The sequence below is a fragment of the Chrysoperla carnea genome, chromosome 2, assembly GCF_905475395.1.
Source record: "Chrysoperla carnea chromosome 2, inChrCarn1.1, whole genome shotgun sequence".
Taxonomy (NCBI): domain Eukaryota; kingdom Metazoa; phylum Arthropoda; class Insecta; order Neuroptera; family Chrysopidae; genus Chrysoperla; species Chrysoperla carnea.
Genome location: NC_058338.1, coordinates 70098647 through 70125084, shown reverse-complemented (window position 1 = coordinate 70125084; position 26438 = coordinate 70098647). Strand labels below are relative to the sequence as shown.

The 26438-nt window shown below is 30.9% G+C and overlaps 1 protein-coding gene across 3 annotated transcripts in view; it reads right to left on the bottom strand.

The window, feature by feature from the left end:
* Nucleotides 1–24617, bottom strand: part of LOC123293476 (spectrin beta chain) — a 28435-nt gene extending 3818 nt beyond the window's left edge. Inside the window, exons 1-13 of one of the 3 annotated variants that reach the window (XM_044874320.1) lie at nt 24436–24617; nt 19511–19662; nt 19272–19445; nt 18780–19068; nt 15968–18360; nt 15413–15652; nt 13283–15106; nt 12849–13223; nt 11847–12091; nt 11438–11661; nt 10927–11123; nt 6859–7039; nt 4515–4562 (exon numbers count right to left, since the gene is read on the bottom strand). In XM_044874320.1, coding sequence (XP_044730255.1) covers nt 4515–4562; nt 6859–7039; nt 10927–11123; nt 11438–11661; nt 11847–12091; nt 12849–13223; nt 13283–15106; nt 15413–15652; nt 15968–18360; nt 18780–19068; nt 19272–19445; nt 19511–19662; nt 24436–24565 — 6472 coding nt within the window. In that variant the 5' untranslated portion in view covers nt 24566–24617. Of the gene's footprint in view, nt 1–891; nt 1000–4514; nt 4563–6858; nt 7040–10926; nt 11124–11437; nt 11662–11846; nt 12092–12848; nt 13224–13282; nt 15107–15412; nt 15653–15967; nt 18361–18779; nt 19069–19271; nt 19446–19510; nt 19663–24435 lie in introns of all 3 variants that reach the window. The other 2 variants (XM_044874319.1, XM_044874321.1) reach the window with 2 other exon arrangements.
* Between the last annotated feature and the right edge of the window lie 1821 nt (nt 24618–26438).

The window sequence follows — 26438 nt, the reverse complement described above, 5'->3', positions numbered from 1 at the left end:
TATAGAATTTATTTGTTTTAATCCTTGATATATATAGTAAATCAGAATAATTATTCCTACTGTTCCGCAATAGATATATTATACGTCATTTGGTATCCAAAAGATCATGAAGGACAAGCAATCGGCTTTATCTTAGTCCATTTTAAGTGTATTCATTTATTCATCATTTCAAAAATGGTGTAACATCTTAAATTGAATGTATTATATTTAACGAATATTATTTTTGGAGCAAGCCACCAAATGTAAATACGATCAAGAACATGCAACAAAAGTATTGTAAAATTATTAAACTTTAGGGATTTCAAGACGAGTTCGTGATGCTCCAGTCAACTTGGAGATCCAAATGTTAAAACTGTTAAAACTCAAATCTTTCGATGTGAGATATGGAAAACAACCAAAAAATTCATAACCGACGTTCAGACGTTTATTAACAGATGTCGGAGGTGTATACTTAGGATATTGTGGCCGCATGTTGCTTATAATGAGAAGTTGTAGAGGATAGACAAAACACTCTTTTACAGGAAAATTTACCTTTTATAGTGGGGCGTACCTTGCGTCGCAACGAAGATAACATTGTTTGTGAGAGGTTGCAATTGTTACCGTAGGGCTTAAGACGCATAGGAAGGGTTAGATTTTATTGTTTGCCACTACTACCTCCTTTCTTATTCGAAGTGGAAATAAAAAGATAACAAAATTAAAATACTTTTATAACTTTGCTATTCGTATTTAGGTATTCGCTCATTCCAAAACTAAACAAAATTTGAATGTGGTTAATGGTATGATATGAATTTTTACGTGTATAATATTTAATATGACACTTATGATTTATCAATATATCGATATTATCAGTGAATTTATGCTGTTGTTTGTATTTGTATGATAAATACTTACAAGGAGTTGGTGGTAATGTTTGTGATTGCGGTGTTGTAGGAGAACTGATTCGTTGCCCCAATGATTGGGGTCTAGAAGGGCCACCACGTGACAATGTTGCTCCATGCACTAATAATTAATACCATAAACAAAATCATTCAAAACAAGCAATTTGTTTATTAAAATTAAAATATTTTTGTGCAAAACTAATTATTCACTAATTGAAAATATGTGCTGTTATTTTTTTTTTCATTTTAAATATTTTCATGCTTTTATTTTTTCATTTTGGCTAAAGCTAAATGTACGACAAATATAGCAAGAAGAAAGCAATATAATGAAACGTGTCTTGTATTAGGAAGAGAAGTTTTGCGTCTTTTATTAACCCCCGAACCAAAAAAGGGGTGTTATAAATTTGATCGCTACGTGTGTCTGTCTATGGCATCGTAACGCCTAAATGGATGAGCCGATTTGGATTTTTTTTTAATGGGAAGTGTTTTTAGATACGTTTCAAATATGAATTTACGGTTCCGTACCCGAAAAATTTCTAGGGGGTTTTTTTAATTTTGTAAATTTCACTTGTAGTAAATGAGTACTCCCAATTTTGTATTTCTATTTACCAATAGGATGTTACTTATTTAACACGTATCGTTTTATTGCTTTTTCCTAGCGAAAATTGTTGCACTTCTAGCTTTTGCCTTAATTAAATCGTTGTAATACATTTCAAATGATGGACTTTTTCAGGAATGTTCAAGTTTATCTAATTTAAATCTTGATATCTCGCAAAGTTTGACAGAATATCGATGTCTTCGTCGGAAGTAGGAGTAGTAAAATTGAACTCCAGCATTCTGCTTTGTAAACTAAAAATCTATCATTCTAATCATTAAGCTACTGTACCGTTGAATAAATGACATAGTTTTAGTAAATGAATCTGCGCGTAATTCAAGTTTCACTTCAAATTGAACCCTTCAGAACGGTTGCGTAGATTTTTTCGCGCATATTTTAAAATATTTTTATTTTAAATTTCATGCTTTACAGGGTAGTGAATGAAATTTTCTTTTGTAAACTCAAAATATAAATCAAAGAAAAAGGATTTATTAACAGCTGTGTGAGTTTTTCTCATTATTTCAGTCCGTTTAAAGAAAAAACGCAATTCGGGTGGCTTCGTTATACTTCGGATATCTCCGTAGATACACTGTGTTTTCAATGACAGATAAATGAAATGTGATAACACTCATAACTAATTATTATTTTAATATATTTTATAAGTGGCCAGAATATTTAATATACGAAGTAAGTAAATTTAATATACTCTTCTTTCTTATGAATTAATGTATTACCACACGTAAACATATGTAACCTAAAAACGTGTTGTAAACAGAGATTGAAAGAAGAGTAATGATTGTAGTATGAAAGATGGCCAGCCGGAAGGGTTTATTTTTCATACCACGCCATTCCATTAAATAATTTGTTTGTTAAAAAAAATAATTTTAAACTTTATTATAAGTTCTCCGATTTACAATTTTGATAGTTTAAATAGATTATCAAATCTGGTATTATCTAACGAAATTTGAAACTTATTAAGTCATTCATTAAATCCGATTATAAATAATATAATCATTAAGAATTGTATTACAAAGATTCAACTGAAAATATAATTTTTAATTTGGAAATTCAAAAATATAAACCCATAGATTTATTATAAGAAAAGAGTGCGCGAGTACCTATGCTAGCCATTAGCGACAATCATTGTCCACAGATAAGAAGGAGGACACTTCCGAACTACCGTATCTCTATGTATCATATGATGCAGAGAAAAAATGATACGGTAAGCTCGACAGCGTTCTCTTTCTTATCTGTGAACACTCTCACTGTTCTCTCGCTCACTCCAATAATAATATGTCTATGTATAAACTTAAGAACTGAAACATTCTTTTATAGCCCAATCCAAATTTCTTATATAGTTTTTTCTTCGAAGAAAAATCTTCAAGAGACTAGATAATTAAATATTAAAATATTGAATATTTACATTAGAAAAATTTTAAAAAGAATCAACAAAAATTAAAAAATCATTTAAAAAGATGAGAAAATCACTCCCATACTCATTATAAAAAAAAATATTTACAAAGTTTACATTATTTAACATTTTTACAAAGAAAATATGCAAATATTTAAAAGAAACCCTTAGTAAAATTATTATCTACAACTACAGGCCCCAGTCACACCATGCAGAATAGAAATTAAGAGTTAAATGCTTACCTCAATGTTATTGCAGAAAAATAAAATTATAAAAAGTGATTTGTTTTTAAAATTTGAATATAATTCATTTGATTCAAATGAATTTATTCATATTTTATAAGCATATGTTAATGATCGATTTCAATAATTTACTCTCTCTACATATTCTAAAACGAATAGTAATATAAAGAGCCCACCACATTTTGGTTCGTTTTTTATCTAGTGATTATTTCGAGACTAAGAAATCTAAGGTCATCTTTCAAATGACGGAAATTCAGTAATGTATCCCCGGTTGAACGAAATGAATCGATCAACTCTCGATTAATATTCGAAAATATTGAAAGTACTGAAATATTCAATGTTTACATCGTCAAAATTTCACTTATCAAAATGTTGAAAAGTTATTATTCCTTGGACAATTATTTGTGTTAGATCGCCTACTAACCACCGAAGACAAATGTTATGCTAATTATCCCGAGACAATTAAAGTTTTTAAGAATATAATTAAAGTGACTTAAGTGGAACAGAAGCAAATCATTAAAAATATACGGAAAATTGGGTTGTCAGAATGGGCTACTACATGTCCAATCGAAGCAATCATTTAAATGAATTACTTTTTCGTTCTTAACCTGAAGGTTAAATCTAAAAAATAAAGTAATAATAATAAAGCCCGTTTATTTACCCCTTCTCGGATATAGGGCTCCTAAAATATAGTAATAATGACTTGAAAGTACTTCTTACTTTTTGATTAAATATATATTAAAAATGAACTAAAATGTGGATCCTGTACACTTTAAAACGTAAGAGATAGAAAAAAAGTTAAAGGACAAACATGTTTTAACAACGTTTGTTTGAAACGTTTTGTAGTATTTATGATTATTTTTAGATATTTCAATATTGATATCGATCTTAAAATATAAATAATTTAGAAATAAAGATTGTAAATACCTTCAACCTTAAGAATTAAGGGTTTGTTGAATCTAGCACAGCTAGCTAGAAGATAGCTACTTTATAATAAATAAAATGTATTAATCTGTTAAGAAAAGTATAAAAAATTGTGTAGTATAAAACAAATTATGGTGCATCCATATTTGATTTTTTTTTTTTATACAACATATCTTGTGAATAATTATTATGTAAGTTAGAATTATTATTATATAATGCACATTGTTATAAATTTTTAGATTTTAAATAAATAATATTTACAAAATATTTATTTTATTACTAGCAACAACGTACCATCACCATTACTAAATAAAAAATAAATGTAAGGAGAAAATAAATAAATACATATTGATTGTGTGGGAAAAAACTGTGGAAAAATGTTATATGCGAATTTGTAGAATAATGTAACAAATAGACAAAAAAATTTAAGTGGAGGCTTATAGCTGATTCTTGTTAGAACTCACCTTCAGGGGCTGGTGACGCAAGATTTGTTGATGGCTTGCGACCCGCCACTAAAATGCGCAGCGTGCGATAACAAAGGACAGTTCATTACACACATAGAATGAAATTTATCACGAAGATGACAATTAATTTACAGTTTGGGTGAAAAAGATTCAATTCAAATTATAGATTTCACTCACGAATTAATTCTACATAACTTTCATTATTATTGTTTAACAATATTAACATGGCTTTGGCCATTTGAGCGCCGATTTAACCGCTCGAACGTTTGCCACAATTATATAATGTAAAATAAGGATCTAACGAGATCTGACGTTCCGACGTTCCTGTGATTGTGTCTATAATTGACCTTCGAAGCCATACAAAACCCATGGCATATTTAAAATTAATAAGAGACACACTTTTAATTAGAAATCTGTCTCTAACCAAAATTTGAAGAGTGAAATCTATATCAACTTTTAATTGACATCTTTAGTGATTAATAAAATAGACACGTGCTAGAAATGTGTTATTTATTTAGCAAGAATTTTTTGCTGGCCTATATCATTTTGCAATTATTTCAAAAAGCGAAGCTTTCAAGATGGCACATATGCATATTTTATTTATTTTTATAAATTTTTAACAAAATTTTGTTTTTTTAATTTTAACCTTAGATATAAGAGTATTGTTCGATTTTAGATTTATTATCTCTGTTATATAATATCTGATAATGAGACTAAAACCCAAGTGAAAATAGAAATATTATAGCAGTGTTTATGTAAGTTTTTAAATTTTTTTACCAAATCTATAATCATTGTGATGGTAATAAGTTTTCAGAACAATTCAAACTTGTGGTAATTATATAGCTTTAAAAATTATAAAAATAGGTTAGAAAATAGAAATATGACGTCAAAACCCACAAGGATGATTTCTGGTGAACAGTAAATCTTATCTAATTTCTACTGCTTGTAAAAATATATTATTTTATAAAGCCATTTTAGCCTGAAAATTCATTAACTTAATATCATAATTTGTGGTGATTATAAAATATCTATACTTTGTATAATCAAATAGTTTTATTAAACAAAATATGCTATTTCAAAAACGTGCAAGCTTAATAAAAATTAATTTAATGCATTCTTCCGTGATAATTGAAAAACAATGGAACATAAAACTCAAAAAAAAAGTTCAATGGCTATTCACCTATACGAATCGCTGGTACAGTGGTCAACCCTGGAAAGAGAAATCTATCTCAAAAGAAATAGGCAAGATTCAAAGTTTACCACCCATCGTAAGTTGCTCACAGATAAATATCTTCAGAAGCTAAGCTTTAGGTGATCTAATTTGAGTTTATTATGAATTTTTAGTCAATTAGCCTTTATAAGGATTAGTGAGTGGTTAACGAAGTGTGTATTTAATTGAATCACTTTTACGACTAGGCTCAAATTTAGACGGTGTACACTTTTGAGATCTGTTGGCTACTTTCTTCGAGTTCTCAAACAAGTGTACTTTCTAGGTACGTATACTTTCTAGGTACTTGTTCAGATCGAAGGGTGCGATATTCTTTACTAGCAATTCCCAGCAAAAAATTTAATGGAACGTGAGATTTATTTAATAAAAATCCCAATGCAAATTTATCATTTCAACTGTCGGACCATTGCAGACAAAGCGGAAGTGATAACAAATAAAGAAGAGAAAACTAGTAATCTTCTCTGAACGATATGACTACAAGTTTCGAAGGAAACCTGTTGTAATAAAGGTCAACATATAGTGGAGGCAGGAATGTATTTGTATGATACTGTGAAATAGGTGTGGGTACAGTAAAGTTTACAGTTTTTCTCATTTTCAAAGGACTCTAAATGCAATAAAAAATAATTAAAAGACAGTGTTTAAGAGGCAAACCAGCAGAGAAATTACTTTGAACAAGATTTTCATGGTTGCTTTAAGCAAAACAGTGGCATGTTGTCCTTTGATGAAAACTAATAATGAGAGACGTAAATATCGATATTAAAGCCACTAAATTAGTGGCTTAAGTTTGCATTATTTTTGAATAAAATAGCACAATGTTTAATAAAATAGAAGGTATAGAGACTTTTTAATCACTTTATCAATTTGTACTCGAATTTTTTTATTTCTAACACGTTTAAGGGTGAACAACCGCATTTCTATTCTACAGAGGAAACAAATACTATCTACGAACAAATATGATAATATGTTCATGATGATTTAGGGGTGCAAGACACACTTCCTGATGTTTTTAACCCCAAATATACACCCGCTCCCCCTTCAAAAAATGTAATAAATGTTCCCCCAAATCAAAATCAAAATCAACAAATATCCCAAAAAATAAATATTTAAAGAAATTACCTTGTCCTTCTTCTTCAACCGCTTGTGCACCAGCTTGTGTGGTGTCAGTTGTATCAGTTGGTTCGGGACTAGGTGAAGCAGCTTTTAATGCTGCTTGTCGTGCAGCTTCTTCAGCTTCTAGCCTTGCTCGTTCTTCAGCTTCTCGTTGTTCTTGACGTCGTTTCAATTCGCGTAGTTCGAACTATAAATAGATAGAATATAATTATTAAAAATGAAATAAAATTAAAAAAAAATATATAAATGTAGAAGCAGAATGACGATGATGTTACAACGTAAAATGGAAGTATGGTTTTGCTATGGTCATAGCGTGTGTGAAACATTAGGTAGATTTCATAAAATTCCGTAATTTTCGAATGCAGAGACTCCAAAATTATTCTTGCTCCAAATTGTATAAAATATGTTCAGAAAAATAATGAAAATAAATGATCGTCGGAAGTTTCTCATTGATCCAGAGGTATGGCGCAATTAATTGCAAGGAGTCAAATGTTTGGAAATACAAATATCTCAATAACGTTAGATTTTTTCGACAATGTTCAGTAGTTTAACTGAAACAATTTTCCACAAATAAGAGTCAGGGGTATTTTTTTGTGGAAACAGTCATTTGTAATATAAAGCAAGTAGCGCGATATAAGATAAAAATTTCCTCAACTACGTTTCTCAATATAATATTCTTTGAACTGTCAAAAAGGTTCAAATTATAAGGAGTATTTTTTGAAAATTTTAACTCGATTATATGAAATCTACCTGTACCATTCTTGCAGGTACATCAAAATGCATCATATTTTCATATAAGTTTTCAGTACTCACCACTTTGTTATTGAATCCGTCAACGCGAATATTATCAAAATTTATACTTAAGGTAGGAGAGGAATTTGTTGAGGAATTACTAAATCTATGTTCTCTACAATTCGATAATGTCTTACGAGCTAGTGCAGCATCGTCATGCTGAGGATAAAATACATTATCACTACCTAATGTTTTCATCGATGAAAATGTTGTTTTTGTGCCACTATCTTGACTATAATGATTACTATCCTTGCTATCCGTTATAAAATATGCATATTTTTCAGCTAAAATAAAATCTTCGCATACTTTTTTTAAATCAAATGAATTCGTTGACATTAACTGACCATTTACGTCATGTTTTATTAAACTATCACTTAAATATTTTGCTTTTTGATTTAGCAACGCGATTTTTTCAACATCATCGTCATTATCTAATACTGAACTCGGTAATGATTTACGATTCCAATCGTCCCATAAAAATGATTTATGGCGACGATTATTACTATTTTCAAGACATACAGACCTAGCAACACGGCGTACACCAGATAATGTAAATTCTCGGCGACATGGTATACGCGATTTATTATAAAATCGATCACTATTCAATATTATCGATTCAACAATTTCACCAATATCGCGATCATTTTGTTGCAGATGTGGTTTCTTACGTAGTTTTACTTTTTTGGATTGTATAGGAGGATCATTAGGAGGTGGATCTGGTGCATTGAAATTATAACAATGAATGGATTCATGCAGTGGTTCTACAGGTCTCCAAAGCCCACAAGACATTTGCTGTTCTTCAAGCTATAGAAATATTTAATATAAACAAGCGTAAATACCACATGCTAACATTAAACAAGACAACATTAAATTACTTTTTTTAATAACTTATTTTTTAATTACACTAGAATTCATGCAACATTTAGAACAAACGACACAACACTTTTGAACTTAAGTCAAATGCCGTACATTTATTAGTTAATATTGAATGCAATATTATTATAATACTAGAGGTCACCACATTAAGCCCTGCCTCTTTCCATAACAATAGATAATTTTTATAAAACTACAGAGTGGAAGAAAAATAATATACAAAGCTTTGCGATGTAACAGTTTAGGAGCATAATTTATCTGAGCATTCCCGATAACTTGATGTAATTTTTTGCTAGCTCATCTACTCTAAAATACTCCTAGTTGAAAATTTATATTTTAGACGATACGTAGATAGACCTTAGGGAATTTTTTTAATGATGAGGAGAGCAAGGGCGCTGCACATTGGAGTATTCAATGTAAGCCACATATCTAAGTAAGATTACGACTAAAGCCATTTTTAAAGTGGTTAAGTAATTTTTTAAATCGCTTCCGCTTAATACACATTGCAATAGTCCAAGAACCAAAATTGATATTTTGTTTGTTAGAGAAAGTCTCCAAGCCTACTTTACGAAGATTCGTGCTCTTTGGTTTAAACGTTAGTTCCCTTCCCTGTCAATAATTCGTAAGAAAATGAAACGAAAAATTAAGTTTGGTATACTATATCACTTTCACCCTGTATTTTGTAGAATGCCTGTGAATATAAGATTATTAGTCGACCAAAGGAAATCCTGACCAGTCTATTTTTAAATAGATTAGATAAGGTTTTGAGGTGAACCGGGTTTTTTTTTTTTTTTTATTTTTTTAAATAAAAAATGGGTTAAGCGCATTCGCGTATAAAGTTATGATTACAATGTATGTGTTGAGTAATAAATAGTAACATTAAAGAAGACATTTTCGTTAGAGTTGAAAAAAGGAGTCTACTTCCTATCAGTCTATAAAATAAAGGATGAAAAAAATCTCATTACTCATCTCACCGTACACGGTTTCAAAATTTAATCCCTCGGTTTTATGAATAGAGAAAAGCTACCTTGAAATTTTTTAACTTAATTCAAAAATTGCATAGCGATTCACATAAGCAACTTGCTAAGATAATTTTAATGAAAATCGAATGAAAAATGGTGAAATTACAAGGCTTATTGTAATTTCGACGGTAATGACGAAATTTTAAACACCATTTGATAACGGAAGTTTAAAAATAAAAACTTGTATACAGGCATAATTCTACAAAGCACGATTTAACTTCGGTTTTCGAACAATTGTACATAAATCTCATTATTCAATAAGGCAGGACTTAGTGTAATGGCTTCTAGTATTACTGTGTGAAAAAACAACCACAGAGTTATAAACAATAATTTTTTTAGATTAAACATTTATAATAATTAACAAGTGTATGCGATGCGATCACTACACAACATAAAACATAGAATTGTTTAATAAAACAGTGTTAAGTGTATGTAATATTTTGTAATTTGACACAAATATTTTATAAGAATTTTATTTTATACATTGATTCATTTTTATTATAAACATAATAAATATTACGTTAATAAATCTTTTTGTTTTTGTTCATCGTTCATGAATCGTTTGTTTTGTTTTGATAACGTTCATATTTGAAAATAGTATCAAAATAGTAGATTTATTTAATTTACTACAATATATTTTTTATATTATAAATACGTATTTAAATTATTATGTAGTTATTATCATCACTTAGTTCTATCTCAACAGTCCAGTCAAAAATTATTGGCTTATTACCTACGCTATACATATCTACATAACTAAGGTTTTAAACCAAGCTTTTTTACTGTCACTGTACTTCTAAACATACTGTCTCACACATATACTACGATGAATGCACAACATACTCCCCCCCATTAAAAATAATCCTCTAAATATAATATTTAATTTATTATTTTATGGAAACTAAATGGTGAATAATTTCGTTTTTTCTTTTAATGATTCGAAATATAATGTTCGTCCAGATATTTGTTTTTTTTTTATCTAAACGGTAAGTCTCCTTCACTGATCACACATAATTTTCGTCAGATAGCATCATTATTCAAACATAATTTCACTTAAATTTTTTATTGATAATTAATGATTAAATTTTCAAAAAAAAATACTTTTTTCAGTACTCGAGATAATATTAATTTTAAATTACTACTCTGTTTGAATTTTTTTCTGACGATTTTAATTACCTTCATTATTTACTATTAAAAACTAAAAAATTAATACCCCAAATCTACTATTTTGAGTATTTTCAAATATGATTTTATTAGTTGAAATATATGAATAAAAATTTTAGTTTCAATTCCCAACACCACGTATTAACGAATTATCATGCACAAATACTGCAATTATTTAAATAAATAGAAATAATTACAAAAAAATTAAACAATGAAAACATACCGTAGTTAATCGCTCCAATGCACTAAATCTGTCTTCTTGAGCTGCAGCGGATTTTTCAAATGCTTCATGTTTCTTTATTAAATTCTCAACCTCATCGATTGTGTGACCTAATTCTTGACTCATTAAATATGGTTCTTGGGCAATAAGCCATGCTTCTGCTACAGCTGCATCTCGAGCGAATTGATATACTTCCAAAACTAAAGGAAAAATGAAATATTTTATTTATTATTCAAAACTTATTCAAGTTTTGAAAGGTCTTTTTGCAAACACTTTGAGGTTGTGGGCTATAAAATAAAGTTTTCTGGAGTTGGCTCAAACAATTTTATACGGGAGGTAAACAGATTGGGATTATTCGTGGAAGAATCGAATTCCAAAACTATTTCCATTTTTGTCAGAATGGCATCAGATAATAAAGTGAACTTTAGGTAGAGAGGATTTAGGTGAAATACTTAATTTAGGTAACCATTTAAATAGGACATCGCATTGTATTCTTTATAATAGTTGTACTTACTGAGTTGTAAATTCTCCCAGCGTTCTTCCCAACGATGTAAAACTGTGTTGCGATGATTTGTTAAGGCTAGCAATTTTTCTTTTATGTCTGCACTAGCATAATGATTACGAGCTAGTAATTCTTTACCCAAAGAAACACAAGCTGTAAAATTATCCTCACGAGCATCTATTTCAGCCTTCAAACTTTGATGATTATTCATTAATAGTTCTACCCCACTAACATCTCTGTAAACAAAATATCATCTCATTAAAATTTAACCCTTATTTAGATGAGACGTTTAAAAATTCAATATCAGTTTAAATTTGCGATTTGCAATACATTAAGCGTCTAGCGCAGAATGTACACGTTTAAAGGTTTAAACAGATGTTAATTTAAACGTTCGCGTGAGTTTGGCTTTAAATTATTTTACCTTGGTTTTTCTGAAGTGTTCATCTGTCGTACAACATCGTCCATCCATAACATTAAATTACGAACTAAATTAAAGAATTTGAATAAATCACCAGTATCGGCTAATTTATGCTTTCTAGCATCGCACATAGCTTGTAGATGTGCCCAAGCTGCTACAACTTCACCTTCTCTATTTGTAATTTCTTTAGCTTTGTCGCCAGCATACGATGCTTGTAATTTAGCTGATTCTTCTTGAATTTGTTGCACCTAAATTAATTATTCAATTTAGTAAAAGGATACCTCAAGCACACATTTTTATGGAATATGGTTTTTGGCAGAACGTCAAGGGGTTTATGATAAATGGTGACCATTTCCCATCTCAAATCCTGATTCCGGTGCCGTGGGAAATTCCTCTCGCTGTGGCACTTTTCGAGTCCAGGGATCTTTGGGGCGCCGAACCAGCTCAATACCAACTAGGCTCATAAGATTCACTATTTTGTTTTCATAATAATAATAATTGTAATATCAAGATTTAAATACCTAGAACAAATCCTATCTTTTGAAAATATGGCCGAAGCGCCGGTTCTTTACCGCTAAGCCTAAAAATTAAAGTTTCGGATACATGTATCTCGCCCATTTTAACTTACGGCTCACAAACAGGCGCCTATACAAATAAGAATTACAAAAAACTCCTAACGTGCCAAAGAAACATGGAACGCTCTATCCTGGTATTACAAAAGCTGATACGAAATCAGACAAAAAAACAAAAGAAAAGGATGTAGTAGTAAGTGTAAAAATTCTGAAGTGGAGATGGGTGAGACACATCTTCTGATAATAAGAGACTATAGATGGACATTACGTTCTACCGTATGGACACCGTATAACCGTACCCAGAGAAGGGCTACCAAGAAGGATATTAGATAGGGATGAGTGGTGTATTCTGGAGGAGGCCTTTGCCCAATTGAAGGGATGAATGGCTCCTATTTTATATTATTATTATATTATTAACAATAATAATTCTTACTTGTGATTGTAAAGTCATTAAATCTTGCAAGAAGTTTTGATGTTTACGTTGTAAGGCAGAAACAGAGCCAGCATCACGTCCAAGTTCATCAGAAATAGCATGTTGTTTTTCAAGTATTCTAGACAATACATCTTTGCAATCATGGAAGAATTTATGTAGTTCACGAGATGCGGCTAGCATTTGTGTTCGTGTTTCAATTAATTCTAAAAGATCTTGCCATGCTTCATTTAATCCATCTTTCCATTCAGCAATTGTGGCTGAATCGGAATGTCCAACACTGATTAATTGATCTGCAATTCCATTTACGGTGGCCACTCGTTCACTGCCAATAGTTTCAGTGTCGCGTGCAAACTCTTTGAAGCGTTCCCATAATAACTACAAAAAAAAATAGAAATTACAACTTTGGAAATTTAATATGATTTATTTCAACTTACTGTAACATGATCGTAATCTTGGCCAAGTTCATGTGATCCTGCAACTAATTCCCGCTCTGCGATCCATTGTTCTAAATCACCAACTTCACGGTTCAACATAAATAATTGTAATGCTTCATCTAATTTAGCACGTCGTTCGCCAGCTAAATCTTTTAATCCAGCGTATAATTTATCAACTTGTGATTGTTTAACAGCTATTTGATCACTATGTGGATGATTTTCAGCAATAAGTTGTTGTGCAGTTTCACCTAATTGTCTAATTGTATCAGCATAGTCTTCTACCGCTAATTCTAATGTTTCGTGTTTTTTCATTAAATTTTGTGCAGATATTTCATCTTTGCCACGATCCTCTACCATCATATACAATTCTTGTTCACTCATCCATGATTCCGCTTCATTTGCATCAAAGAAGTACTGTTGTGCTTTTTCTGATTGTAATAATTTATTTCTTCGATTTTCAACAGCTTCCTTCAATTGTTGCCATTTTTCCAGAAGTTCATTAATAAGTTTTTGGAATTCGGGTGCTGATTCATGACCTTCATCAATTAATTTTTGGCCATTATTACAAATAAGCATTATTCTTGGTTCATGATTATCAATTTCGTTACGTAATGATTGATTCTTTTTCCTAAGCATATGAACGTTAAACAAACTGTTGCCATATTCAGTGCTATTAGCTTGTGGTAATTTCTCATCAATCCATAGTTTTTCATCTTCAACGTCACGCCGGAATTGGAATGCTTCTTTTTTCTTTTCCAATTGTTTTTGACGATCCAAAAGTGGTGCTTTAAGTTGCTCAAATCGTTGTTCGACACGAATCTTCTTTTCTTTAATATCACCCATCTTTTCTTCTGGGACAGTTTTTTGTAAATGTTCAGCTTGATTCTCCAATTCGGATACTTGACGAGCCTTAACTGCCATTTGTGTTTCGATCATTTGTTGTTTTTGCATTAGAATATTGACTGATGCCAAATCGTTACCAGTATCTTCATTTTCAATTTGCTTTTCAAGATCGGTCATCCATGAGTCAATATCGTCACAAGTTTGATGAATAAGAACTTCTCGGTTGGCGTCAAACAAACGTTCACCTTTATCTTTTGTGGTTTTCTCTAAATCATCAAATGTTTCATCTAATTCGGATACTTTTGGTGAAATTAAATCAGCAAATTCAGGTTTCTCTTTGATTAATTCTTCAGCGGCTTGCTGTAATTTATGTAATCGTTCTTTGTTCGCTGCAATTTCAGCTTCAAATGCTTGATGCCGTGTCCATTTCGAGTGTACGGTTTTAGCTGATCGATATGTTTCATCTTGTGCAATAATATGTTTTTCTTGTACCCATTCAGCAATTTCTTCACAATCACGTAAGAATTGATGCAATTCTAATAGATCCTTAAGTTTGTCTAATTGTTGGAAGGCTTTTTCACGATTAGCATTACGTCTATCGTTTATACTATCAGCACGTTTAGCAATCTTATCACTATCAAAGTGACCTTCGTTTACTAATCGTTGTGCATATTGAACGACTGAATTTACTTTATCGTCATTTGCTTCCATTGTGGTTAAGAATGCTTCATGACGTTTGATTAAGTTCTCAGCTTGTTCAAGATTGGATGGAGTTTCATCTTTGCTAAGGACGTGTTCTTGTTGGGACAATAATACTTCAGCTTGTCGTGCATCACGACCTAACATTTGCAAGCTAAGTGATTGTGATAATAATTGTTGTCGATTTTCCCACATTTGATGTAATTCAGCCCATCCGTCTTTTAAAGCCTTAAGACGTTCGCGTAAGAACATGTATTGTGGATCGTCTTGTGTTGGAGGTTCCTAAAATTTCAAAAAAAATTATTAATCTTTAATTTAATAATGGCAATGTTTGTGTGCAAATTTTTATTTATTTTTAGAATACTTGAATTTCACCTTTCGAGTTTGAAGAAAATTGTGTATTTGGAAAAAATTTAAAACACTTAGCATTTCACTAGATATCTAATGATTTTTAGAATTTTTGAAATTAAATACCCTCAGAAAGACTAATCAAAAAATCATTTTAAATCAATAATTTGCAAATTTCATCATTGAGTATTTAATAAATTCAAGTTAGATAAGAAGTGGTCATGGAATAATGTTTCTTACCTCTGTTAAACGTTCTCCGTATTCCATCATCTTTGAATAATCATCAGTATAATTATCAATTTCTTCTCGAATAGTTTGATGTTGTGATAATAATTTTTCGGCTTCAGCCAAAGAAGCAGGTGTATCTTCTGATGCAACATCTGTTTGTGTTTTTGTTAACCAAGCTTGGAAATGATCCAAATCACGTAAGAATCTGTGTAAATCACCAGCTTCTTCCAATTTAGAATCACGTTCTTTAAGCTGAAATTTAAGGAAAAATAACTATTAACTTATTTCCTCAATTGAATCAATAAAAGTTTTAGTTTCGTAATTCTCAAAAATTGAATTGGTCCAGATTGTCTCATTTATCGGTAATAACTAAATGCTTTATAGTTTAAGAGGGAAGTTCCTCTGCAAGATTACAAAGCACCTCTACGAGTTTAAATTTGACCATCAACATAAGGCTTGGTGCGCCACATGTTTAATCAAAGGAAGAGGGTCTGTGTCTGGCTATTAAATGGTTAGGCCAAATTGAAAAATTACGGAGCCCAAACAATATGAAAAATTAAAGCTTACCATTTGTGTCAATTGTTCCCAAATGATCTGAATTTGTGTGATTCTTTCACGGATAACTGCAGCTTCATCTGGATGATCCTTTTCAATTTTATCAGCTTCTTGTTCAAGTGCATCAAGTTTAGCTTGAATAGCTGCAAGATCGCGTTCCATTCCTGATAATCTTCTTTGTAATGTCATAATACCAGTTAAATCCATTTCCAAACTATCTGTAGATTGTAAGATACGTTTCTTATCTTCAATCCATGAAACTGTTTCACGACATTCAATATGGAAGGTTTGTACGCCATGTGCAGAATTAAGTTCATCACGTTTAGCTTCAGCTTTTTCACGTAATTCAGCCCATTTTTGATTCAATTGATTTTGTCGTTGTACAATTTGTTCTGAATTTGGATGCTCAACATGCAATAATTGTCTGGCTAATTGGTTGACAACCGCTACACGTGAAGCATTTGAATTCATTTCCTTTTCGAAACCATCGTAACGATGTTTCATTATTTCAACATCCTCAATATCCTTGGCTGGTACCATTGTCTGTAACATACGATCTTTTTCGCCAATCCATTGTTCAACGCCATCGCTTTCAGAGAATAGTTTGTAGAGTGATAATGCGTCGAGAAGACGTTGTTTACGAAGTTTAGCTAATTCCAACAACTCCTTATATCTGTTATCAATTGATGCCAATCGTTCAACAACTTCAGGTGATTTGGTATCTTGTGGACCAAGTTGGGATGCTTGTTGATGTAATGCTTCAATTGTAGAACCATAATTTTTAAGTTCATCTGTGACATCCTTATGTTTTTTAAGTAATGATTGAACATTAGCTTCATCACGACCAACGTCTTCACTCGAAACAAGTCGTAATGTATCTAACATCCAAATATCAATATCATCCGCATCGGCAAATAATTGATGATAATCTACAGCTTCTTCTAGCCTTTTTCTACGGAATGCAGATAAATCTAACAAATGGTTCCACATATCCAAAATTTCTTGTAAACGTTCTTGAATACGATCTGAACCAAAATGTTGTTGGCGAATTAATTCGTCACCATCAGCTGCAATTGCCATTAGTTGTGGTTCATGACTATTGATTTCATTCTCCAAAGCTTTATGTTTTGATAACAATAGATTGATTGTTGTTAAATCGTGGCCAATATCACCAGCTGTAACAATTTGCTCTTTTTCCTTAATCCAGTTTTCTTCGTCAGCCATATCCCAATAGAATTGCCATAATTTTCGGCTCTCCTCAAGTCGTCCTCGCCGTTCGACAGCCAATCGTACAAGTTCTGCATATGCGTCTTCTAGTTGTTGAACACGTTCAATTATAATTGCAGGATCACATGGACGATAACCTTCCACTGATTCATCTTCGAGAAAACGTTGTGATTGGGAAACAACGCCTTTAACACGTTCCCCGAGTACGTTAATATCAGCTTCAACAAGTGAGTGTTTTTGTAAAAGATCTTCAACACCCATCAAATGTTTGCCATAATCATCGGTAAGCAATCGTTGTTTAATTTCCTCCATGGAATCTAATATATAGATCATTTCTTGGAAGTTTTGTTGTAAATTTAGCGAAAGCTCTAATCGCATACGTCTTGCGCGTAATAATTCTAATAAATAATGCCATAAGCGAAGAACATTATCTTTACGAGCATTTATTCGATCAATATCATGGTAATTTTCAGCTTCTAATTCTTGTGAAACAGCTACAACAGCTTGGACACGCTCTTCATAAGCGAAAATGTCTGTTTCGATAGCTTCATGTTTCTTAGCAGCTGCTTCAACAGCAGCCAAATCAAATCCAAAGTTATCTTGTGATACAAGTCTTTGATTTTCTGATAACCATGTTTCTCGCATGCTTGCTTTACGATTGAATCGTGCTGCAAGTTGTTCTAATTTCTCTTGACGTATAAGTTCTTCGCGTAAAGCTAATTCACGTTCATGTTCTGCTTTCTCCAAACGATCCCATGCTTTATTAATATCAGAGATCATTTTACCCTCTTTTGGTGTGTATGGTTTTTGATTGTTTGCTCGCATTTTCGATTGTAATGTAAAGAGTAAAACTTCTAAGTTTCCTTTTTCGACGAATTTTGGTGGTTTTTCAACTGTTCGATAATTACTAAATTGTGCAAGTTGTTGTTGGACACCGACTAATGAGTTAGCAAATCGTCGATCACCTAATGCAGTGATGGTTGCCTCAATCCATTGTAATAAATCACTGGTAAGACTTTCGTATTCGTGAATCATACGATCATTTTCCATTGCAATTCCAACCACTTTTCCAATACGTTTTCCTTGGACTGTTTCTTGTTTCATTTTACTAAAGTAATGATAATATGTGACTACATATGTGATTATTGATTTTTCGTCTGGATGTTCGACAAAAATATCTAAAATTTAAAAATTATTGGAATTAGTATACTAATTAACCAAAACCAGATCAAAAACTACGTTTAGTTTATTTCTTGAAAAGAGTGTCCCAAAGTGTTGAGATATTTCGAATTTTTCAGTTTTATGGGAATATCTTGGGTCAAAAATTCAATTAGTCAAATTAGATTTTCATCGAGAGGGTTAAACTTTTATGGGTAGTCTGGTCTCAATTGGAATCCGGGACCACTGCGAATAATGTAATTTCTATAAACTAGAAAGTTACGTATAAACTAGAAAGTTGTCTTTACTTTGTGACATGTTTCGGGCTTCATGATAACATTCAAACTGTGAAATTATTTTCAAAATAGGTTTTTTAGTAAATGTGTATTAAGCCAAAAACGTAGTAATCGATAAATTGTATATAAAAACAATTGCTTACCTTCTGCGTCTAATAATTTAGTTAAACCTAATTTATCTTCTGCTACATTAAATGCATTATTTAAATTATAGATGGCATTTGATTTGGACAGTTTTTCAAATTGTATGAGATCAGGTCGATGTTTATGTATGATTGCATTGAATGCAAGACCATCTCGCCATGATGTTGTGAAATTACGAACATTTACATTATGATAGCCAGCTGTTTTCATTTGACACCAAAGAAGCAATGCATCTTTGGCTGATTTTGTTTCTTGATTAACAGTTTCTTCAATTGTAATATCTTGAATCTATAAAGAAAAACAAGAAAATTAATCCTGCTTGTTACAATTTTGTTTTTCTAGATTTTGGAGAGTTTTAAAAAGTTGCGACACTCATTTTATGTCAGATTAGCTTTATGTTTATACATAACTTGGAAATTTTGAAATCAAAATAATGTAAAATATAAAAATTAAAAATGGAACATTCTAAAAAAAAAAAAATTTAAACTTACTTGAAACCGTAAAATAATTGTCCAAATAAGACCTAATGATAATCGTGGGTTTCCATCAACTATATCATGGGAACCCATATTTTCTAAATGTACACGTTGTTCTCGAAGAAACTGTAATGCTTTATCGACATTTTCTAGGCAGTGAATACGCATTTTTCCTTTGGTTGGACGTGGCTGTAATTAATAAACAAACAAATAATAATTTTGTAAACATAATAAAATTTTTTTTTTTAACTTACTAATCGTTCTCCTGAGAGAACTTCTAATAATTTAATAAGATTTTTTCCATCACGCAAATCGACATATAAATCTCCGATTCGAGTATTTACTCTTACTAAATGTGAATTAACCCATTTTTGGAAGGTTTTTTTCTGTACGCTCTCTCGTTCGTCTGAAATAAAACAAATTATTCATAGGTATTTTTTTAAATAATTTCATTTATAAATAATTTACTAAGATAAATCAAATTGAAGTGATTGTTTGTGATGCTCGAATTTCTAGATAATTAAATACTATTTTAACAATACGATAGTATTATTGGAAAATTCATTTCAGTTGACAGAAAAAAGTACTATTTTACTTATTTCACTTAAAGGATAGAAACTTAGTTGCGACACTCATTTTGTGAGAAGTTAGTTTCTTGTTTATAAATTACCTCCTGTGTTTATTTTAGTGAATAATTGTTAAGGGTAGTATTTAATCCAGCAATTGCCATATTTAAGTCAAAATAAATTCAATATTTCTTTGAAATGCTTATTCCAAGCATTAACTGACTAATATGTTTAAAATTTATATAAATTTTTGATAGTAAACCCAAAGTTTAATTACTATCTATTAGATTATTATATCGAATTCCAAAGTATTTTGAAGTTTTTTAAACTAATAAAATGGATAGAAAAATGAAAAAAACAAGAACGCTATTAAAATAAATCTCGGATTATGCCTAAGCTTTTTTTTGTACTTAAAAAAATAGGTCGTCTGTCTACGATTATAAATATTTTAAGTTATGTTTGTAATAAATAATTTTAATGGGATTTAATGTAAACAAATCTAAATTAATATTATAAAATATTTCTAATAAAAAGTCTGTAATATTACAAAACAAAATAAAAATTGTTGTATCTAAAGAAAGTTACGGCCAGATACGGTGCGAATAACAAACAACACCGAAAATAGGCAAAAATCAAGCAGTACATAACATCAAAAAGTGAAAATAATTAATTCATTATGAGATTTTATTTGACCATTTATCTTTGCCTATTTTTATTGCCCGCGTTCGAGTCTGGTCGCAGCATAATTTATTCAAATAACTTATCAGATGAATATATAAAATTGAGAAGGATAAAACTGCGTTAAACAAATATTTTTGGAGATTCAGCATATTCCTGATTATTCAATAATCAGAGGTGCAATAATAGTGCAAAAGTACTAAATAATACAATCCTGTGGGATCTTACATCCGGCAAAATATTCATTTGATGTACGATTTTTATAAAACTTATTTAACGATATCCTTCAAAAAAAAAATTAAACATTTCATCCCTCAGTGTCATTCGTCCAAAAATTCTTTTTAACCAAAAAATGGGGAAGAGAGGGGGTTATTATGGAGCATATCACTGCAGGTTGGGTAAATCTTTCAAGATGATCATATAGAAATGTACTTTTTTGGAAATTTTAAATAATGTAGCTACTTAAGCAATTCAAACTCTACAAAACTTCGAAACTTTAATAATGGAATGGTAAATAGCTGCCTTTTGGTCGATCGAGTGCTTAGTAAACAAAAGAAACGATTTTCATACAAATAGCACTCTTCATGCTTGTTTTCCACTAAACGAGCAGTTGAGTTTTTGTTGGAAAACAAAATTGAAACTGTAATGGCTATTAAATTGAAAGTCTTCAAAAAGTTTGTAAAAAGTTGTAGTTTTGTTTTTTTCGACACGAGTTTCTCTTTTGTTTTTGTTTGTCCGTTTAGTGGAAAACCGGCATTACAACATCTGGTTGCCTGCAGATCGTCGAATTTATTTACCGAACACCTGAATCGATCAAACACATTCAATGACAAAGAAAAGATGAGACAAATATGAATATGGTAAAACTTAAAGTTGCACAAATACAAATTTTAATTTCGTTTGTTTAAAAATAAAGGGAAATTGTTTTTTCCCTAAATTCCCTAAATTTGGAAGTTTTTATGAAAAAAAACCTTTTAGGGAATTTACAGTTAGACAAAGAAGAGATTGAGTAGAGCTCAGAAATAGAGTCCACTTTTGTTCAATTTATGGCATTTGAATTTTTTGTATTCACATTATTTTATTACTATTGAAAAATTTACCAACATGGTATCCATTTTAATTATTGAAATTCACTTGCTTTTTCAACAAATTTATCACATATCAAACACAAATACAGAAAATTATATTAAGTTTGGATTAAATTATACCTCGAAGATCTACGACAATTCGATCATACCACAATTCAAGCCCTTCAAGTCCATCGGTAACACCCATTTTACACAATTATTACACACAAATAACATTGACAAACTTTAAATAGAAACTAGAACAGTTTCGTTTAATTCAAGCAAACTTTAGCTAAAAGAAGGGTATCAGATATTGATAAGGGCATCAGGAAGTTTGTTTGTGGTTAGTCATACATTTTTATTATTAAAAATTAAAATTATATTTGCAATAAAATAGAATAAATAGTTTTTAGTATAAAACAATCAAAAAAATGTTTTCAATAATTAAAAGTATTGACAAATTATTTCAAACTTTAGTTTCTATGGTTTTTCTTTATTTGGACGACCATAAAAATAAATTTTAACTAATGTCATTTTCGACATCTACTTAATAGGATGTTCGAAATGTGCGAAGAAATTTTTGTAAAATTTCATTATCAATGAAGAAAAATTGCTCACTTTCTTTGAAAAGGAGGTTAGCTAATGATTCATGTGGTCAGGCTGCCATTGATACCGTTTATGGAAACATGTTTCTACAGATGCCACCCATCCGGTTTTGAGCTATTCCGGTTTGCGAAACATAGCTCTCCGGACAATAGAATTGAAATAGGATTGAAACAAAAAATATATTTTTGTCTTTCCAAAAAACTGAGTATATAACGAAAAGCGATTTTTGCAATTTTTCGACATGCATGCATTACAATGGAGTTCGATGAATTCGGAGGGGAAGAGAGATAATCCGCTTTTGATTGAGCGTTTTTTGAATGCGATGGATGATTTTTTTTAATGACTTTAGGCAGGGTCGTGCGCACGGCAGGGGTTTGGGGGATTTTAACCCCTCCCATTAAGAATCTCTCCACAAAAATTTGAAATTAGCAATATAGTATATATATCTATGCATATTTTGAGCTCGGTACAATCTTTGACTTTGTCTTTGGATCGAGTACTTCAAACAGAAAACCTGGATCTTGGCGAAATTATCGAACTGGTTAATGATACGTAACAGACTTTGATTGAAAGAAGAGAAAACGCTGGAGAAAGAATTCAGAAAAAATTTCAAAATCGTGAGCCATATCTGCGGTGAATACGACATAGAATTACGGAAGCCAAGGTTCGCTTCATAACAGACTCAATGCTCTTTCTCAACAAAATGAAAAATTTTGATGAAGACTCTTGCGCTCAAATTTTGGAATTAAACTATTCAATTTTGCACGATGATTCCCGTGATATCCGGATTCTGGCAGTTTTGCTTGTGACAAAAGCGACAAATGAATAATTCTCTTCAACTTTACGTCATCTCAAAACTTATCTCTGCGCCATAAAAAACGCACCCTATAGAATATATACTTTGTGTAAGGGCATGCGTTTTTTTTTTTTTTGACACATTTACATCGACAATGTCTGTAGATCGGCTAATTAAGCCTCGCTCAATATACATGGCGATGTAGAGGTCAATGTGGACAGAGTTTTTGATAATAAAAGGTTATCTTACTCGAAAAAAAGTTTGTTGTTTTTATTGACTTTATGAACATGATGAACAAAGTTTGAACTCCTCTCGTGGATAATTCCTGCGCATAGGCCTGTTTTAGGTAAATTATTTTTATGCAAATCCCAATCAAATTAACTACCTACCTACAACGTTTTAGTTTACTTTTTATATTTTATATATTTTAGAATGATTCATACATAAAAACTCTGGGTGTCCGTTTAGATAAAATGTAATTTTTTAATGGTCAAAATTTTTGTACGTAAGAATGTTTGTGCCTTAGAGAGACCTTGAGGCTTAGTAGTTAAAATTGTAATAAAGATAAAATTTTTAAATATACTACCTAAATTGATTATTTATCAAGAGATAAAAATCGTGTTTGTTTGATAATTTAAATTTAATTTCAAAATAAATATTCTTTTTAGATAAAATTGTATTATTTACAATTGGTATAAGAGCTCGAAACGTCATGAAAAAGTCGATTTTAAGACAGTTGAGTTTTAAATATTTCGGTTCTTAATGAAGTATGGTATTTCATCAAAAAAGTAATAAAATAAACAATATATTAAATAAACAATTTAACGCAGCCTCTATTCGGTAGCCTAATGTTTTGTGTCTCTACGGAATCCTAAACATGGTAATTAATTTCTTTATCTACATGGTTTAATTAAATAAAACACGATATTAAATTGTAATAAATCCAATATTAGTTTTTCTTTACTCGTGTAGAATAATTACACTTATTTTTGACTGTTTCCATGCGACAAATAGCTTATTATACGGAAAATCGTGCAGAAAGATAGAGCGAAACCCGCATTTGAGAAAGAAAAGTGAGTGTGCGAATTGACAATTACACTCTGCAGTTAGTGGCGGATAAGTCATGTGGCAAGAGTAGGAAATGATACAGGCCTCGTGTAAAGTTCGCCTAGGCGAGAGCATCAGGTAGATTTACGAAGACTAAAAGAGAAAAAAAGAAAAAGTGGAACACGCTGACACCGTTGGGGGTCGTTGTTGCAAACTATACTATTATTTAACAGTCAAAAGTTGATAGGAAAATTCAAAATATAGAAAATTCAATTTCACAAATATTTCACTTCATATTCAATTTAAAATGGCTTCAGAAAGACTAATCGATAAAAATCATTTTAAATCAATTCAGCAATTTTCATCATTGGAGAAATTTTCTTATGCTAGATTGAATTAAGTTTAAAAAAAATGCTTACCAGCTAATGCTTTAATTCTGGATCGTTCGAAAAGTCGCGATGATGAATTTCCGCCATCGTATTCATAGTCTTCAATAATCTCTTGCTGTTGTGTAGGGTCCCATCGGACGAGGGATATATCCGTAGTCATTACTGCAGTCCAGCTCAAGGCTGGCACTAGCTATCTGTAAAAAAAAGAATACAACTTATTAACATTGAATTTGAAAATCAAGACAAATGTGTTTTTATTTTTGATAAATCACGTGTGCGTCAATAAAGACCGAGGAAATTAAACGTTGATTGTATCATTTCCTTATTGAAAACGGTTTTTAACGTTACGTTACGATATTTTAATAACGTTGTTCGAAAGTTTAATACACATAAAACTATGTATTAAACATCATAGACATTTAAAATACGAAATAGAAACTCTCCATTAAATAACCTTTCTCTATTAAATAACGAAATAAAAAAATTCAAATAGGTTTATCCGTTTAGGCGCTACGATGCCACAGTCAGGCATGCACACATAGCGGTCAAACTTATAAAACCCTTTTTTTGGTTCGTGGATTAAAAATAGAAATCTCTAAGGTCGAAAGTCTCCATAAATCGAATTTTGTTGAATATTTTGATAAAAATGATAAATAGTAAAGATAAGTACAACTGCTTTAAAGGAAAATACTTATTGCTTTTGCTCTTGTAATGATGATTAAATAATTTAAGAAAGGAAAAATATATGATTATCGAATTCATTTCGTTGAATTTTAAGTTTTAAAAGTGACGAAAAGCAAAGTTATACATGCGACCAATGAGTATAAGATCCACTAATGCGACCAATGAAGAGAAGGTTGCGTATACAGGCACGAATACCATCTAGTATTTGGGTCCTGTAAAAATACTACTGCATTTACAACGGAATCAGTACATGTTATTACGATATTATTACATAGAGCAGCGGGGCTCATACCTCATAGGACCTTAGATCGAAACTACGCTCTGCTTACAGAATTTTTTTTTTAAATTATGGAGGTAAATATCGTTTATGACTGGACCCAATTTCTAGAGGCGTTGAAACTCGTATACTCTTTTTTAATATTGTCGGTAATGAGAGCCTTCTTCTATATCTTATACTCTTTGCAGGGGACTAAACATGGGACAATATAAATCTATATATCTCAAAAATAATATCAATAAGTAAGTATCCTTGAAACTTTTACCAGTTAATAATTATTATCTGATTTTTCTGAATTTCCAAATTATTTTCCAATTTCTATTCATTAAACATTTATATACTGTTTTCTTATACTATACTATTGGTGGCACATGAACGTCCTTAATACTCTATGGGAAATATTCAATAAAACTTCAAATGAAATGTTTAATTACTTTATAATCACAGCTCTTGCATATCCGATGAACTTATTACTAATACAGTAACCTTGTCGTTTGAAAGTATGGGATAGTCTGCATCAAATCCAGTAGTTTTGACTTTTAGCAGACTTGTTTATGATGTTGTCCCAATGAATGAACCAAGTTTGTGACCTCGAGCGTAGAACGCAACTTTGCCAAGAATCAAAAAATCCCGTGAACATTTTTTTTTGGCTGATTTTGGCTATTATAACCCTAGACGGGTAATTTTTGAAGCACCTTTTTAAGATGTTTTTAAAGTATACTAAATTTGCTACAATATGAGACTAGAATCGTCTCTGTAGACCCAATAGATTCCGAGATAAATAAATCCTTTCAAAGTTTATCATATTTTTTACTTCGCAATTTTTAGCAATATTTTTGAATGAATTTTGACCCTGAAAAACACTAGCACACTACGTCGGAGTTAAGTGGAACTAAATCCCGCTAGAGTAGTTCGAGTGCCGTCTGAAATATTGCAAATAATTGCGAAGTTAAAAAAATAATGAATTTTGAACAACCTTTTCACGGAGACTATTGGTTCTTCAGTGACGATTCTAGTCTCATATTGTAGCAAATTTAGACTACTTAAAAACATTTTGAAAAGGTACTTCAAA